General features: G+C 39.1%; 1 protein-coding gene across 1 annotated transcript in view; it reads right to left on the minus strand.

The window, feature by feature from the left end:
* Nucleotides 1-19,302, minus strand: part of LOC150080150 (uncharacterized) — a 121,938-nt gene that overhangs the window by 88,601 nt on the left and 14,035 nt on the right. The window contains exon 2 of the mRNA XM_090380630.1: nt 12,711-12,756. Within this exon, the coding sequence (XP_090236756.1) occupies nt 12,711-12,756 (46 nt within the window). The remainder of the gene's footprint in view (nt 1-12,710; nt 12,757-19,302) is intronic.

A 19,302-nucleotide genomic window follows, 5' to 3' on the forward strand; every position in this document is an offset into this window, starting at 1 on the left:
GTGTGTGAAAGTATATGTGAATATCAGATTGTGAAAAATGAAGCAATGAAATTATCACAAGAAAGTATGTAAGTTGCATGCAGTGGTGGATCCAGAAAAAAATGACAGGAGGGGCACCATTTGTGCCTTGTTTGTGCACAAAATAATGTATAGAGCAAAACAAATATGACATTCAAACACAATATGACTCGTAGACATAGGCACACAGAAAGTCTGAATTACTTTGAAGTAACATTACGCACGACCAAACTGCGTGATGCCTTGAACTAAAATGGCGATCACATCAGCATTGCCAATTGTTGTCAGTTGAAAATAGCTGAGCCATGATGCAAAAATAGATAAAATCCTACATTAACAGTGAAAATTTAAAAAAAAAAAATTTTTTATTAGCTGAAGGGAATTTAAACAATTGGTGTATATTCTCCAAAAAAACGACAGCTTGGGCAAGTGCCCCTATCCTGAATCCACCATTGGTTATATGTGTTGGTATAGATGGCACAAGTACAGTTTTCAGGGCAGCAAGCATAGGTAAATGACTGTGTGCGTGTGAGAAAGGGACTTTGCTTGGGTGGAGACAATGGCTTCACCCTGTGGAGATCACCATGTATGACTGATAATCTTGGTGAACTTAAGCTTCAAAAAAAAAAAAAGTGTGTTATCTATTGACTGTTCAGTAGGAACTGTTCAAGGGATAGAAGTCTGTTCCACCAACCAACTACCCGCTGGCTAAAGGCAAATTTCCACACATTTATCCTACATCTGTCTTTCCTCAATTTGAATTTATGCCCTCTCAGGTGATTATTCTGAGCAAGAGGAAGAATCCCATCAGCACTGAGCATGCTCAAACCATTCAAGGCTTTATACACCTCTATCAGATCACCTCGCCGGTGCCTAGTCTCCAGACACTGTAATTTGCAAAACTTTGTTCCATTCCTAATCTTGTTGCCCTTCTCTGTACTCATTCCAGCAGCTCTACATCCTTCTTGAAATGAGGCCTCCAGACCTGTATACAGTACTCAAGGTGTGGTCTGACCATTGCCGTATACAAGGGAATAATCACCTCCTTATATCTGCTACAAAATTCCTGTATATCATTGACAAGACACCATGAGCTACTCTTGCAGCCCGTGTGCACTGTCAGAAAACATCATATCTGCCTGCACAATTATCCAATTACCCGCAGGTCCTATTCATTCTCTACCACTGTCAGTGTAGTACCACAGAGTTAATACGTTGCTCTGGGATTACTGCTTCACATATGTAGTATTTTACCTTTGTCAATATTAAACTTCATGTGCCACCTCTCAAGCCCATCTGCTCAACCTTTCCAGATCCTGTTGCAGCATAGCATCAGTAGTGTCCTTAACAACCCTGCCAACCTTTGTATCGTCTGCAAACTTGGACATTAAGCTTGATATACCATCATCAATATCATTTATAAATACAGAAAACAACAATGGACCCAACACTGAACCCTGAGGAACTCCACTAATAACATTAGTCCACAATGAGCATTGTAGGTGGTAGATGACTTTCACCAACCAGTGAAATACCACCACTTTGCTTTATTGGAGGCTTGAAGTGGTGAAACCCATGTTTAGTCTCTAGAGCAAAGTTTCCAGCATCCCCCTCCCCCCATACTTCTCCTTCAACCCATGCACCGTACTAAGTACTATAGTTTCGTGTTTGGCGTTTACATAAAAAAAAAAAAAAAAAAAAGTGTCCATTGATTACCACTCTGTCTTCTCCCCCTCAACCATCCCTTTATCCATAGCAGCAATTTGCTTCCAATGCCACTGCTCCAATTTGTGCAGCAGTCTTCCATGTGCAACAGTATCAAAAGCCTTTCTAAGATCCAAATATATAATATCAAAGTTATTCCCTGCATCTAGTTCTTTTGTGACTGCATCATAGTATCCAATCAAATTGGTCAGGCAAGACTTTCCCTTAACAAAACCATGCCGTGTCCAAGCTATAACCGAAGTCTTGTCATGATCCTGCAGTGCTTCTTTAACCAGTGCCTCCATTAATTTTCCTGGAACAGAAGTTAAACTCACAGGTCTATAATTACTTGTGTCAGCCTTTGATCCTCCTTTGTGAATCGGGGTCACATTTGCACAACTCTAGTCAATGGGTACCTCCCCTGAGTCCAAAGAAGCTCTCATAATTATGGCTAAGGGTTTGCTTACTTGCTTTGCTGCCTCCTTTAATATAACTGATTAGATACAATCCACGCAGGAGAGACTTTTTCTATAGGGATGGGATACACTTAAACAGAAAGGGTGCAAGAATATTTCCTGATGCTATCGAGGCAGTGTTAGGTGGGTCGGAAAACTGATAGCTTGGGGGGAAACAAGGACTAATAGTTTAACAGTAGCTGTAGGCAAAGGTGAAGGTGATTCTTGCACAACTTCTATTGGAATAAGTAACGACCTGGAGTGAGGGGTGTTGGAGGGTTTCAGGGATGGATGGCAGTCATCCTGAAATAGTTGGGTATATGGGATGTGTTAGGGTAACTAGGAATGGGAATAGGAGCATGTATACCAATGCTAGAAGTATAGTAAATAAATTTGATGAATTTGAAGTGTTGGTCAAGACATCAAAGGCGGATATTGTTGGGATAGCAGAGATGTGGTGTCACACAGATATAAGGAATGCAGAACTGGAATTTGGGGAGTAGAATGTGTACAGAAAGGATAGACAGGATAGAAAGAGAGGAAGTGTTATGCTGTTAATTAAGAAAAACATAAAATCAAAAGAAGTGCACCCAGTTGATATAGATGAACAGTGCACTGTTGAGTCAGTTTGGTGTGACATAAGTACTGCGAAAGCAAAAATAAGAGAAGGAGTGTGTTATAGGCTTAATGACTCGAATGAGTACAATGAACAATTGTACAGAGAAATAGAGTGGGCTAGTAAATCAGAATGTCTTATAATGGGGGATTTTAACTTCCCAGATATTGACTAGAACTTGTGGGCTGGTCACTCACACACTAGTCAGACTTTTGTGGATTTATTGGATGATTGTTTTTTGCAGCAGAATGTTCGAGAGGCAACCAGAGAGAATGATACTCTTGATCTGGTTATCAGCAGTTATCATTCGTGTATTAAGAATTTGCAGATAATGGAACCACTAGGTGGCAGTGATCACAGAGTACTGATGTGGGATTTACTTAAAGATTTAATTACCATCGGGGGTAAAGGAAAGGGTTTTTGCTTCCGTAAAGGTGAGAACAGTGGTCTCAGAAAGTTTTTAAATTCTGTACAGTGGGAACAACTGACAATGTTACCAACAGTAAATTCTAAGTGAGAAGCATTCAAGGATTTAATCGTGAATGCTACTAAAAGTTTCATACCTATTAACAAATATTGTTCAAGGTTTAGGCCTAAATGGTTATCTAATGAACTAATGAGACTCGTAACAGGGAAGAAAAATGCATGGGATGCATATAAATTATCAAGCGACTCAGAAGCCTATGGCAGATATAAGCGAGTCTGTAATCAGGTCACAAAGGAGGTTAGGCAGGTGAAGGCAGATTACGAGAAAATCCTTGGCAAAAGATGCTAAGAAAAACAGCAAGGATTTCTTTACTTATATAAACTCTAAAAGGAAGGGGATGAATCTGATTGGCCCAATTGACATCGATGGTTGGACTGTTGATGATCCTGCTCAGAGAGCAAACAAACTGAATTAGTATTTTGCATCTACATTCACACATTAGGTTTGAAAATGGCAAAAGGTTATCAAATTGTAGCAGGATACTTAATGATTTTGTAATAACTGAGAGCAAAGTGGAGGAGAAATTGTTGAAGTTAAACATAAGAAAAGCACCTGGGGTGGATGGGATCTATCCAGTTATATTAAAGGAGGCGGCAAAGCAACTAAGCTATCCCTTAGCCATAATTATGAGAGCATCCTTGGACTCAGGGGAGGTTCCTACGGACTGGAGATGTGCAAATGTATCCCCAATTCACAAAGGGGGATCGAAGGGTGACACGAGTAATTACGGACCAGTTAGATTAACTTCTGTTTCGGGTAAAATAATGGAGTCACTGGTTAAAGATGCATTGCAGGATCATCTAGACAAGACTGCAGCAATAATTCAGACACAGCATGGGTTTGTTAAGGGAAAGTCTTGTCTGACAAATTTGATAGGATATTCTGATGTGGTTACAAAGGAACTGGATGCAAAAAACAATTTTGATATCATATATTTGGATATAAGGAATGCGGAACTGGAATTTGGGGAATACAATTTGTATAGAAATGATAGACAGGACAGGAGGGGAGGAGGGGTTATGCTATTAGTTAAGAAACATATAAAATCCAAGGAAGTGAAGCCAGTCGACATCGATGGACAGGGCAGTGTCGAGTCAGTTTGGTGTGACATAAGCATAGGGAAATCAAAATTGGGAGTACGAGTGTGCTATAGGCCTAATGACTCTGATGAGTATAATAAGATATTGTACAGGGAAATGGAGTGGGCCAGTAAATCAAAGAGTCTTATAATGGGGGACTTTAATTTCCCAGATATTGACTGGAATTTGTGAGTTGGTCACTCACACACTAGCCAGGCTTTTGTGGATTTATTGGATGATTGTTTTCTACATCAGCATGTTCATGAGGCAACAAGAGGGAGCAATACTCTTGATCTGATTATAAGTAGTGATTCTTCATGCATTAAGAATCTGCAGATAAATGAACCACTAGGTGGCAGTGATCACAGTGTGTTGAAGTGGGATTTACTCAAGGAGGTATCTACCATCAGAGGTAAAGGGAAGGGTTTTTGTTTTCGTAAAGGCGACTATGATGGTCTGAGAAGTATTTAAATTCTATACAGTGGGACCAACTGATGATGTTACCAACAGCAAACTCAAAATGAGAAGCATTCAAGGAACTAATCTTGGAAGCTACCAGGCTTTACATACCAACTAAGAAATATTGTTCAAGGTTTAGGCCTAAATGGTTGTCAGATGAACTAATGAGACATGTGGCAGAGAAGAAAAATGCATGGAATACATACAAATTAATGGGCGATATGGAAGCCTATGATAGATATAAGTTGGTCTGTAACCAAGTCACAAAGGAGATTAGGCAGGCAAAGGCAGACTACGAAAAATCTTTGGCAAAGGATGCAAAGAAAAACAGAAATGAGTTCTTTACCTATTTAAACTCAAGAGAGGCAAGGGATGAATTAGATTGGTCCACTGGATATTGATGGTTCAACAGTTGAGGATCCTGCTCAGGTGGCTAATAATCTAAACGAGTATTTTGCATCTAAATTAACGCACGAGGAGTTATTCAGGAAGGAGAATGACGTAGGTAAAGTAGACATTGGCAGTGAGCTAGATGATTTTGTAATAACTGAGAGGAAAGTGGAGGAGAGATTGTTGAGGATAAACATAAAAAAGGCACCTGGGGTGGATGGGATCTATCCAGTTATATTAAAGGAGGCAGCAAAGGAAGTAAGCAAACCCCTAGCCAAAATTATGAGAGCTTCTTTGGACTCAGGGGAGGTACCCATAGACTGGAGATGTGCAAATGTAACCCCAATTCACAAAGGAGGATCAAAGGCTGACACAAGTAATTATAGACCTGTTAGTTTAACTTCTGTTCCAGGAAAATTAATGGAGGCACTGGTTAAAGAAGCACTGCAGGATCATCTAGACAAGAATTCAGTTATAGCTCAGACGCATCATGGTTTTGTTAAGGGCAGGTCTTGCCTGACCAATTTGATTGGATACTATGATGTAGTCACAAAAGATCTGGATGCAGGGAATAACTTTGATATTATATATTTGGATCTTAGAAAGGCTTTTGATACTGTTGCACATGGAAGACTGCTGCACAAATTGGAGCAGTGTGGCATTGAAGGCAAATTGCTGCTATGGATAAGGGGATGGTTGAGTGGCAGAAGGCAGAGAGTGGTAATCAATGGACACTGCTCAACGTGGACTAATGTTATTAGTGGAGTTCCTCCGGGTTCAGCGTTGGGTCCGTTGTTGTTTTCAGTGTTTATGAATGATATTGATGATGGTATATCAAGTTTAATGTCCAAGTTTGCAGATGATACAAAGGTTGGCAGGGTTGTTAAGGACACTACTGACGCTATGCTGCTGCAACAGGATCTGGAAAGGTTGAACAGATGGGCTGAGAGGTGGCAAATGAAGTTTAACATTGACAAATGTAAAGTACTACATATGGGAAACAGTAACCCCAGAGCAACGTATCAACTCTGCGGTACTACACTGACAGTGGTGGAGAATGAATAGGACCTGCGGGTAATTGGATAATTGTGCAGGCAGATATGAAGTTCTCTGAGCAGTGCAGACGAGCTGCAAGAGTAGCTCATGGTGTCTTGTCAATGATATACAGGAATTTTTCTAGCAGGGATAAGGAGGTGATTATTCCCTTGTATAAGGCAATGGTTAGGCCACATCTTGAGTACTGTATACAGGTCTGGAAGCCTCATTTCAAGAAGGATGTAGAGCTGCTGGAACGGGTACAGAGAAGGGACAAGATTAGTGAATGGAACAAAGGGTTGCTCTTACGAAGAAAGGCTTAAGTTTTGCAAATTACAGAGTCTGGAGACTAGGCACCGGCGAGGTGATCTGATAGAGGTGTATAAGGCTTTGAATGGTTTGAGCATGCTCAATGCCAATGGGATTCTTCCTCTTGCTCAGAATAATCACCTCAGAGGGCATAAATTCAAATTGAGACGAAGGACGGATGTCGGATAGATGTGCGGAAATTTGCCTTTGGCCAGCGGGTTGTTGGTTGGTGGAACCGACTTCCATCATTTGTTGTTGAAGTTGATAGCCTAAACAAATTTAAGGCTCAACCGGACAGGTATTTCGATCGAACGGAGGGGTGAAATGGGAGTGGTGTGTTTTTTTTGTTTTTTTTTGGCTGATGCTGAATAAGCTTGCTTTCTTGCATCATATGCCTCTACTAATGCTAATGCTAATTTCAGGAAAGCTTTTGACACTGTTACACATGAAAGACTATTGTACAAATTGGAGCAGAATGGTATTAAGGTAAGTTGCTACAATGGATAAAAGGGTGGCAAGTGGGAGAAGACAGAGGATGGTAATCAATGGGTGCTGCTCTTTGTGGAATAATGTTATTACTGGAGTCACACAGGGTTCAGTCCACTGTTGTTTTGTATATTTATCAATGATATTGATGAAGGTATATCAGGCTTAATGTCGAAGTTTGCAGATGATACAAAGGTTGGCAGGGTTGTTAATGACAGCAATGGCAGTGTGCTACTGCAACAGGATCTAGATAATTTGGGCAGATGGGCTAAGAAGTGGCAACTGAAGTTTAACCTTGACAAATGCAAAGTACTGCATATGGGTAGAAGTAACCCCAGAGAAATGTACCAACTGTGTGGTACTACACTGAAGGTGGGAGAAAATGAAAAAGACCTGGGAGTAATTGTGCAGTCAGATATGAAGTTTTCTGAGCACTGCAGACAGGCTGCCAGGGCAGGTAGTGGGGTTTTGTCAATGATATATAGAAATTTTGCTAGCAGGGAAAAGGAAGTGATTGTCCCTTTGTATAAGGCAATGGTTAGGCCACACCTTGAGTACTGCGTACAGGTCTGGAGGCCTCATTTTAAACAGGATGTAGATTTACTTGAGCGTGTACAGAGAACGGCAACAAGATTGGTGAGGGGAATGAAGGGATCCTCTTACCAAGAGAGGCTTAAGTTCTGCAAATTGCAGTGGCTGGAGACTAGGCACCTGCGCGGTGATCTGATTGAGGTGTATAAGGCCTTGAATGGGTTGAGCACGCTGAATTCTGATGGGATTCTTCCACTTGTTCAGATTATGAACCTAAGTGGGCATAAATTCATATTAAGAAAGGACAGATGTAGAATAGATGTGCGCAAATTTGCCTTTAGCCAGCGAGTGGTTAATTGCTGGAACAAACTTTCATCTGTCGTTGTGGAAGTTGATAGGTTGAATAAATTTAAGGAGGAACTGGACAGGCATTTGGAGGGAATGGTGTGATTTTTTTTTTTTTTTGGCTGATGCGAAAAAAAAAAAAAAAAAAAAAATCACACATTTGCTTTCTTGCATCACATGCCACTACTACTACCCCGGGTGCCTTTTTTATGTTCATCCTCAACAATTTCTCCTCCACTTTGCTCTCAGTTATTACAATATCATCTAGCTCACTGGAAGAGCTTACTTCACCTGTGGCATTCCCCTTCCTGAATAACTCCTCATGTGTGAATGTAGATGCAAAATACTCGTTTAGTTTGTTAGCCACCTGAGCAGGACCCTCAACTGTTGAACCATCAGTACCCAGTGGCCCAATCTGATTCATCCCTTTCCTTCTAGAGTTTACATAGGTAAAGAACTCTTTTCTGTTTTTCTTTGCATCCTTTGTCGAGGATTTCTCATAATCTGTCTTTGCCTGCCTAATCTCCTTTGTGACTTGGTTACAGACCAGCTTATATCTATCATAGGCTTCCATGTATCCCATTCATTTTTATTCTCTGCCATATGTCTCATTAGTTCATCTGACATCCATTTAGTCCTAAATCTTGAACAATATTTCTTAGTTGGTATGTAAAGCTTAGTAGCTTCCAAGATAAGTTCTTTGAATCCTTCCCATTTTTAACTTTCTGTTGGTAACATCATCAGTGCCACTGTATAGAATTTAAATACGGTCTCAGACCATCGTAGTCGCCTTTACGAAAGCAAAAACCCTTCCCTTTACCCCTGATAGTAGTTACCTCTTTGAGTAAATCCCACTTCAGCACACTGTGATCACTGCCACCTAGTGGTTCCTTTATTTGCAGATTCTTAATGCATGAAGAATCACTACTGATAATCAGAACAAGAGTATTACTCCCTCCGGTTGCCTCCCGAACATGCTGATGTAGAAAACAATCATCCAATAAATCCCCAAAAGCCTTGCTAGTGTGTGAGTGACCAATCTACAAATTCCAGTCAATATCTGGGAAATTAAAATCCCCCATTATAGGACTCTTTGATTTATTGGCCCACTATTTCCCTGTACAGTTTCTTATTATAATCATCAGAGTCATTAGGCCTATAGCACACTCCTACTCCCAATTTTGATCTCCCAATGCTTATGTCACACCAAACTGATTCGACACTGCACTGTCTAGCGATGTCGACTGGCTTCACTTCCTTGGATTTTGTGTGTTTCTTAACTAATAGCATAACCCCTCCTCCCTTCCTATGCAGTCTATCCTTTCTGTACATATTGTACTGTACATATTGTACTCCCCAAATTCTAGTTCTGCATTCCTTATATCTCGATGACACCACGTCTCTGATATCCCAACAATATCTGCCTTTGATGTTTTGAGCAATACCTCAAATTCATGAAATTTATATACCAAACTCCTAGCACTGGTTTACATGCACCTGTTCCCATTCTTAGCTACCCTAACACAACCCATGTGTTTACCTGTACTGCAATGACTCCCAACAGTCTCTGAAATACCCTGCATCTTATTTTCTAGGCTGCTGCTCATTCCAATAGAAGCAGCGCAAGAATCACTTTCACCTCTGTGAGTGGCTACTGTTAATCTATTAGTCCTTGTATTCCCCCAAGCTAGCAGTTTTCTGACCCACCTAACACTGCCTCGATAGCATCAGTAAATATTCTTGTACCCTTTCTATTTAAGTTTATCCCATTCCTGTAGAAGCAGTCTCTCCTGTTAACAAGTACAGATCAGGCTGAAAAAAATTTTACCCCTTGAGCCTTGCACAATCTTTTCAAGGTCAAATTGATCGACAAGGCTCTCATCATATATTCCCTCCTATCATGTCTGGGCAGAATTACAGACACTTTCAAATTCAACCCTAATTCATGGCTTTTTTTCAATAGTAACCTGTACTTGTTAAGTAATTCCACCAGTCTCCTACTCTTAATATCATTAGTGCCAACATGTACAACAATATCACCTTTTGTGCCCTTAAAAGATGATATCCGCTCTACAACGTCATCGACCTTTGCCCCTGGCAGACATACACTGTTCCACCTATCCTTTTTACATACCATGTTCCCCGTTTCCCTGATTGTTTGTTATTTGGTTTTTAGGAGCATTAGCAACTAAGGCCATATTGCTCCGGGATATGCGGTGATCATTCCCTGACCTTTCCGCATCCTCTGTATTTGGTGGTGACGGGCTCGAACCCTGGTCTAATCAAGAAGCGTGTACTACGCACTGCTGCTCCTTCCCACCTGGCTACTAGGGAGGCGCCCCCCCTCCATTTCCAACCCTCAAGTGCATTCTGCCTTGGAGGTTGCCGCTGTGTTGCGTGATGATCAAGTGCAAGCTCTGGCATTGATGTAGGCGGCTGAGAGCCTGAAGGGCCCCTCAATTTAGATCCTTCGAGGGCATCCACCCTGTCCTTCAAGCTCTCATATAGGCCCATAACAATGCTGAGTTGTCGCCGGATTTCCTTACATCGTGCACACACAAAGACATCCCCCATGGCAATATCATGTCCTGTACCCGATTGCTCCATAAACATCAAGCAAGCAGTGTATTTTAAAAGGCTGTGATTCAGAGGGCAACGGCCCTCCTCAGTTCTCCCCTGAGCCACAGCACCCCCATTAGCTTGAGCCTTTTGCTTTCCGGCTCTGGTCTGAGTCATGATTTCGATTTAATTTCAATAAAATTTCAATTTCAGTACAAAATTATAACCCTAAACTTGTATCCCAACACAGTTATAACACTATATATCTATATATATTTTTCAGTATCGAGTATTATCTACGAGTTCCATTTATATAACTTCCGTATCAAGTTATGTATTAATTAATTATGTTATGTTCGTAAAATCTAATTCGTTATATGTATTTAGTTAAAAAGTACAATTTAATTGACAATGAAGTTTAACAAGACTGTTATACAATATTGAAAAATCTATAAATAAGCTTTGTAGTGATAATTTAAAGCAATCTAAAATAATGACTATTTAAAATTATAATCCTATTACAAAGTGTTATATTTAATTAATATATATATATAAATTAAGCTATGTATGTAAGTATAAATTTATTTTTATTTTGCCAACCTGATAATATTCTTCTGAGTTTCATGCATCATTTAATTGATAATAAACGTTTGGTAATAAAGTGTAAATTTGTGCTTTATATCTTTATTTTTATAGCCTGTGCATAATATTTATCGATTTTCACTTATTAGAATCGCCGTTTATTGGAATCAAAATTCGATTTGCAAATGTGATCACTATAGCCAGCACTTGCTTAATTTGTGTTTTCTTATCTACTCGGTTGTTTTTTTTTTCCTGGTGCAATAAATGTCTGTGACTTCCTTGCGCTATATGGCAAATACTATTACTGATGACCAATTCATAATGTCTTAAATGTAAAGAGTTTAATCAAATTGAACACAAATAATGATTTTTTTTAAAACAAACTTTGTTTGCCTTAAGCATGCCAATTGTGTTAAAAACTATAAATTTAATCAGATGTAGCTGGTCCCTTCCCAATCACACTATCTTTCCTTTATATTTAATTTTTCTTTATTCTTCATTTTCCCCTTAAACATTTTGTTGCTATTTCATATTTTTCTAGCTACATTTTTATAAGATCCAAATATCTTTTTTCTCCACTGATGTGTAGCATACTTTTTTTTTTTTTTTTTACATGTTTACAGTTGAATAAGACTCCTTAATCCATAGGTTGTACAAGAACTGTGGTATTGGAATTAAGGAAAATCATGTGATATTTCCATTGCTGCTTAATAAAATTTCATAATACTCTTGCAATATCTTTGATATTGCAAGAGTATTATGCAAAAACAACATCTTAATGCATTTGTATTTCGGTTCTCCTTTTTAATGATATTACTTCTTTTAGAAAGTGACCAAACAACAATTCTGAAAGAAACAGACTTGTATTATTAAATTCTTGTTTAGGAAAAAGCTGTTCTGCATAAATAAAATATAAACATATAAAGAAGGCAGTTTGAATTATGCAGGATACAACTCAGTCGGGTTTTAGTGTATATAATTAGTGATTACATGGAAAACCACTCCCAATTTATAAGACTAATTAGTAGCTGTATGAAATATAGCAAGGAAATATTTGAACTTTTTATTACCAAACTATGAATGTCTCATTCTACAAATATTGTAGGCAGTCACTTGCTGGTGGGTCATCCCACCTCTAAACCAACCCACTGAGCAATGAATGGGAGAGTTACCCTGTTTACTGCTAGTTACAGAGCAAGATTTATGTGACTTGGTAATAGAAAAATCAAATATTTATCTCCTAAGCTTAAAATAACTTCAGCTTGTGTTTAGGATGAGGAATATGAAATATATACAACTTTCTTTGTAGACAGAAACAGCAGGAATTAAAAAATGAAATACTTTAAAGTATGTGGCAGCCCTGCGGTGGATCAATTCATCTCATTAGTAGCTACTGAGCAAACTACCAGTGAGTTGCCTCAATATGAGACCATTAAAAACAAAATGTAAACTAAAGAGATATGATCATCCTTTGTATATTTTACAACCACAATGCTGATTTCATCATTATTAGTAGTACTGGCAAATGATGCAAAGAAGCAAGCTTATACAGCCGAATCTAAAAAAAAAAAAAAAAAAAACCAATAGTAAAAATATTTAAGAAAAAATCAATATCAAAATAAAAATATCAGCAAAAGAAGCTGAATAAATATTACCTGAAGTAGAATGGACTACACAGTCATAAGCTTCTGATCCTGGAATCTAAAATATTTTATAGTTGTTAGACTTTTTTTTTTATTATTAGATTTATAAATGCTACATAGCAATATAGAGTTATACAAGGAAAGGTGGCTACTTGTAGCAAATTACTAATTTGTTATAGGTGCTATAACTAAGAGTAGAAACAGGTGCATATATACTTGCATGTACACCAATGCTAGAAGTATAGTTAATAAATTTGAGTTTGAAGTGCTGGTCAAGACATCAAAGGCGGATGGATATTATTGGGATATCAGAGATGTGCTGTCACACAGATATAAGCAGTGCAGAATTGGAATTTGGGGAGTACAATGTGTACAGAAAGGACAGACAGGATACGAAGCGAGGAGGGGTTATGCTGTTAGTTAAAAAACACACAAAATCTAAGGAAGTGCATCCAACATCAATTGGATGCACTGTGTGTTATAGTCCTAATGAATCTGATGAGTATAATGAGCAATTGTGCAGAGAAATGGTGGGCCAGTAAATCAGAATGTCTTATAATGGGGGATTTTAACTTTCCAGATATTGACCAGAACTTGCGGATTTGGTCACTCACACACTAGCAAGACTTCTGTGGATTTATTGGATGACTGTTTTCTACAGCAACATGTTCGGGAGGCAACCAGAGGGAGTAATACTCTTGATGTGATAATCAGCAGTGCTTATTCTTGCATTAAGAATTTGCAGATAAAGGAACCACTGGGTGACAGTGATCACAATGTACTGATGTGGTATTTACTTAAAAGATGTAACTACCATCAAGGGTAAAGGGAAAGGCTTTTGCCTTTGTAAAGGTGACTACAGGGGTCTCAAACAGTTTTTAAATTCTATACAGTGGGATCAACTGATGATGTTACCAATGTTAAATTCTAAATGGGAAGCCTTCAAGGACTGCATTAGTAGACGCATTTGATGCAAGAAAGCAAGCTTATGCAGCATCAGCCAAAAAAAATAAAAATAAATAAATAAAAAATAACCACTTCCACTTCCACTTCACCCCTCTGTTCGTTCGAAATACCTGTCCAGCCGAGCCTTAAACTTATTTAGGCTGTCAACTTCCACGACAAGGGATGGAAGTCTATTCCACCAACCAACCACCCGCTGGCTAAAGGCAAATTTCCTCACGTCTATCCTACATCTGTCTTTTCTCAATTTGAATTTATGCCCTCTCAGGTGATTATTCTGAGCAAGAGGAAGAATCCCATCAGCATTGAGCATGCTCAAACCATTCAAGGCCTTATACACCTCTATCAGATCACCTCGCCGGTGCCTAGTCTCCAGACACTGCAATTTGCAAAACTTAAGCCTTTCTTCGTAAGAGCACTCCTTTGTTCCATTCACTAATCTTGTTGCCCTTCTCTGTACTCGTTCCAGCATCTCTACATCCTTCTTGAAATGAGGCCTCCAGACCTGTATACAGTACTCTAGGTGTGGTCTGACCATTGCCTTATACAAGGGAATAATCACCTCCTTATCCCTGCTAGAAAAATTCCTATATATCATCAACAATACACCATGAGCTACTCTTGCAGCCTGTCTGCACTGCTCAGAAAACTTCATATCTGCCTGCACAACCACCCCCAGTTCCCTTTCATTCTCTACCACTGTCAGTGTAGTACCACAGAGTTGATATGTTGCTCTGGGGTTGCTGTTTCCCATATGTAGTACTTTACATTTGTCAATGTTAAACTTCATTTGCCACCTCTCAGCCCATCTGCTCAACCTTTCCAGATCCTGTTGCAGTAGCATAGTGTCAGCTCCCTGCCAACCTTCGTATCGTCTGCAAACTTGGACATTAAGCTTGATATACCATCATCAATATCATTTATAAACACAGAAAACAATAATGGACCCAATACTGAACCCTGAGCGACTCCACTAATAACATTAGTCCACGATGAGCAGTGTCCATTGATTACCACTCTCTGTCTTCTCCCCCTCAACCACCCCTTTATCCATAGCAGCAATTTGCCTCCAATGCCACACTGCTCCAATTTGTGCAGCAGCCTTCCATGTGCAACAATATCAAAAGCATTTCTAAGATCCAAGTATATAATATTTAAAGTTATTCCCTGCATCCAGTTCTTTTGTGACTGCATCATAGTATCCAATCAAGTTGGTCAGGCAAGACTTCCCCTTAACAAAACCATGCTGTGTCTGAGCTATAACTGAAGTCTTGTCTAGATGATCCTGCAGTGCTTCTTTAACCAGTGCCTCTATTAATTTTCCAGGAACAGAAGTTAAACTAACAGGTCTATAATTACTTGTGTCGCCCTTTGATCCTCCTTTGTCAATTGGGGTCACATTTGCACGTCTCCAGTCCATGGGTACTTCCCCTGAGTCCAAGGAAGCTCTCATAATTATGGCTAAGGGTTTGCTTACTTCCTTTGCTGCCTCCTTTAATATAACTGGATAGATCCCATCTACCCCAGGTGCCTTTCTTGTATTTATCTTCAACAATTTCTCCTCCACTTTACTCTCAGTTATTACAAGATTCTCTAGCTTACTGCTGTTGTTGTTGTTGTGTTTAACGACACAAAGGCTACTTGGGCCATAGTGTGTCTTTCTAATGGTGAATATTCAATAATAACTATATTTTATGATATAATCCTATCCGGTTTAGGAAAGTAAATAGTTCTTTTTTATTAGGATCATCTCCCAGAATCTGCATTAAATTTATTGTCTGCATATTAGTAATTGATTTAAAAGTGTCTAAGCGGATGTTTTGAAATCAGGGACAGTCCACTAACAAATGGCGAATGGTCAGTTGTACTTGACATGATGAACATTGTGGAGCGCTAGTTAATAGATACAGGTGAGTGAGATGAGTATGCCCAATCCTGAGCCTTCCTAAAATTGTTTCTTCTCGTCTGCTTTTCTGGAAGCTGGAGTGCCACAGTTTTGGTTCTGGTTTTATTTGGTACAATTTATTTCCTGGATGGCCTTTCCAGATTAATGACCAGCTATTATAACATGCTTTACGGATAATATGTTTATAATCAGTATATGGAATTTGAAAAGTTTACAGAAGAGTATTATCTGGTTGTTTGGCTGCAAGATCTGCTCTTTCATTTCCTGCTATCCCAGAATGACCTGGAATCCAGCAGAAAGTGACAGTTTGGTTTGACTCTTTACACACAAGTAATTTAGAATGGATTTGTTTTATTACAGGGTGAGAGGAGTTGGTATTACTATTTATGGCAGAGACAGCACTGAGTGAGTCAGTGTATATTAAGGCAGACGAAATTAGAAGTTGAGTAATGTGACCTAGAGCCAAGTTAATAGCATAAAGCTCAGCAGTGAAGATACTGCATCCTATGGGTAATGAGACAGATGCGGTGAATGATGGAAAGATAGCCGCAGCGCGTACTTGGGTCTCAGTTTTTGATCCGTCTGTATAGATCTTAAAAGCCTGTGAATTGGAAGCAGAGTGAGTTTCATGTAATTGTGCAATATTGAAGGGACACAAGGTGTTCTTTCCCCACTGTTGGAAATAGTCATCGTAAATTGCAGGGATATTTGTCCACGGTGGATCAGGCGGTGCTATGTCCCGATATATATTGCCGATCTCAATATTCCACGTTTCAGTTAGTTCTTTAAGTCTAAGTGCAGCAGGTCTGTTTTCATTTGGTTTACTGTTGTAAAATGAGTCCCATTCGGTATTGTACAGACATCTCCAATTTGGGTGAGAGGGAAGACTGCGGATTTTTGCGGCATATATCAAAAGCAATGTTTTCCTCCGAAGATGTAAGGGAGGTTCATGGACTTCAATGTAAAGACTCTGGACTGGAGAGGTTCTGAAAGCCCCTAGAGAAACTCTAAGGGCACTATGCTGGATGGTATTTAATTGCTCTAAGGTACTCTTCCTTGCAGAGTCATACACTGGAGAACCGTAGTCCAAGCGGGACCTGATGAGAGCTCTATAAATATGGATAAGAGTATGCCGATCAGTGCCCCATGACATAGATGACACACACCGAAGGATATTCAATTTCTTCAAGCAGATGGTTCAGAGATAGGCCACATGTGCTTGGAAGTTCAGTTTTCTATCTAGTATCAGGCCAAGAAAGCGGACAGTGTTTACCAGAGGAACTGACATATTTTTTATCTTTAACTCAAGATCAGGATGAAATGACCGGAGTTTGCAGAAATGAGTGGTAGTGGATTTCTGTTCAGCAAGATGGTATCCATTGCATAAAGTCCACGATTCTATTCTGTTTAGAGAAATTTGTAACTGTCTTTCGATAGAATTCATATTTTGTGATTGGCACGATATGGTGAGGTCATCTGCATACATATATACATCAATAGTTTTTGGAAGATCTTCCAATATATTGTTGACCCTAATTGCAAATAGCGTTGGACTCAGTATGGAACCCTGTGGGACACCCTCTTCTTGAATATGAGATATTGATAGGAAGTTTTGATATCTGACTTGAAAGGTATGTAACTTTAAAAAGTTCTGAATAATTTGAGGTAGATAGCATCTCAAAAACCTAACTGATGCATATCCTTGATAACACCATGACGCCATGTGGTGTCGAATGCTTTCTGAATATCCAGGTTGACCATAACTAAATGCTGTCTCCTGATAAAGGCGTTACATATGTTAGATTCAATTTTGACAAGTAAATCTAGGGTGGACCTGTTTTTGCGGAAGCCATATTGGTGGTCAGAAAGCAGATTTTGGGAGTCTAGAATCCAGGTGAGTCTCTTATGAACCATCCTTTCAAAGATCTTGCCCAAACAGCTTGTCAATGATATTGGTCTGTAATTTTGAACTTGAGAAGTATCTTTGCCTGGTTTTGGTATTGCACAAATATATGAATGACGCCATGAGAGAGGATATGTGTTTTCTGAGAAGATCCTGTTATAAAATAGCAATAGTGTGTACAGATCAGCTTCACACAGATGTTTAAGCATTCTGTAGTGAATGCCATCTGGTCCTGCTGCACTATTTGGAGATTTACTCAAGGATTCTTTGAGTTCAGCTATAATAAAAGGCTGGTTATATGGGAGTGGGAGATTAGTGGAAAAATTTAATTTTTTTCGTTCTTCATTAGTTTTAATTCTCTGAAAAGTAGTCACATAAGTGGTAGAGGCGGAAGTATTATAGAAGGATTCTGCTAAAGCATTTGCGATGTCAGTAGGAGAGGATAGGTCCTGCCCATTCCACTGTATTATTGGAGACTGTAACGGTAGAAATTTTCCATTCAGAGCTTGTATTTTTTTCCAGATAATCAGTGTCAGTATTTTTGTTAATAGTTGAGGCGAATTTAATCCAGGAGTCACGTTTTGCTTTTTTCCTAATTTGTCTTGCTTTGGCTCTTAGTTTTTTGAAAACTATAAGGTTGGCGGTAGTGGGGAATTTGCGAAATTGGTTCCAAGCACGGTTTTTTTCTACTTTAGCTATGGTGCAATCTTGATTCCACCAATTTTTTGGTGTACCCGCTTGCTCTGTTTGGATCTTGGAATAGAAATTTCGGCTGCTGATAATATATGGCTGGTAATGTGTTCGGTTACGTCATCAATATGTTGTTGCTGTACATACTGTTTGTTTAGTAGGACACAAGTAGAGTAGTTTTTCCAGTCTGCTTTGTGGAAATTCCAAGATAAATGGGCTTTCGGGCATGATACAACCTGTGTTTGAATTGAGCTGATGATGGGAAAATGGTCACTGTGGAATGGATCATTCAACACAAACCATTCCATACTTGGAAAAAGAGATGCTGAACAGATAGATAAGTCTATGGCAGATGTTGTACCTGTAGGTAATTGAATATGAGTTGGAGAGCCATTGTTTAATACAGTCAGATTATGATTATCTAGGAATGTTTCAATTAATTGGCCTCTCTTATCCATAGTGGAGGATCCCCACAATGGATGGTGACCATTGAAATCACCGAGTAAACAGACAGGAGGTGGTAGTTGTGTTAAAAGGCTGTCAAGTTCAGTCTGGGAACAAGGATAATTAGGTGATATATAAACAGATGCAAGAGTTAATGATATTCCCATTGCTATCCGAACTGCTACAACTTCTAGGGAGGTTACTAGTTGGAGATGTCTTGATGGCATGGTAGTTTCCACAAGAATACCTACCCCTCCATGAGAAGAGTCAGAATCCCTGTCTCGCCTAAACATAGTATAGTTTTTGAATTTGAGTGAAACTTTTGGTGATAAAAATGTTTCCTGTAAGCATACTCTTAATGGGTTAGTTCGCATGAGTAAATCATTCAGGTCATCTATATTACTGCGTAGTCCTCTGCAGTTCCATTAAAGGAATTTGTTCATTGATTGGGTTTATTTGAGGAAGATTGATCTGACTGTTTTTTCTGAGGTTTCTGTCTATTTTGTTTTGATTTTTCATTTCTGGGAAAGGTTGGGTGTCCTGTGTCCATGGTATCATTGCCATGTAGTTCTAATACTGTGTCTTCGTCCTCTGACTGAACCTCCATTTCCATGTTGCTATGGCATGGTTTCATTGTCTTTTTATTTTCAACACTAACAGATTTTGTTCTTTCGGGCAAGGTTGAGATGGAAACAGTT

The sequence above is a fragment of the Mastigoproctus giganteus genome, chromosome 9, assembly GCF_048544385.1.
Source record: "Mastigoproctus giganteus isolate SK-2022 chromosome 9, ASM4854438v1, whole genome shotgun sequence".
In the NCBI taxonomy this organism is placed as follows: domain Eukaryota; kingdom Metazoa; phylum Arthropoda; class Arachnida; order Uropygi; family Thelyphonidae; genus Mastigoproctus; species Mastigoproctus giganteus.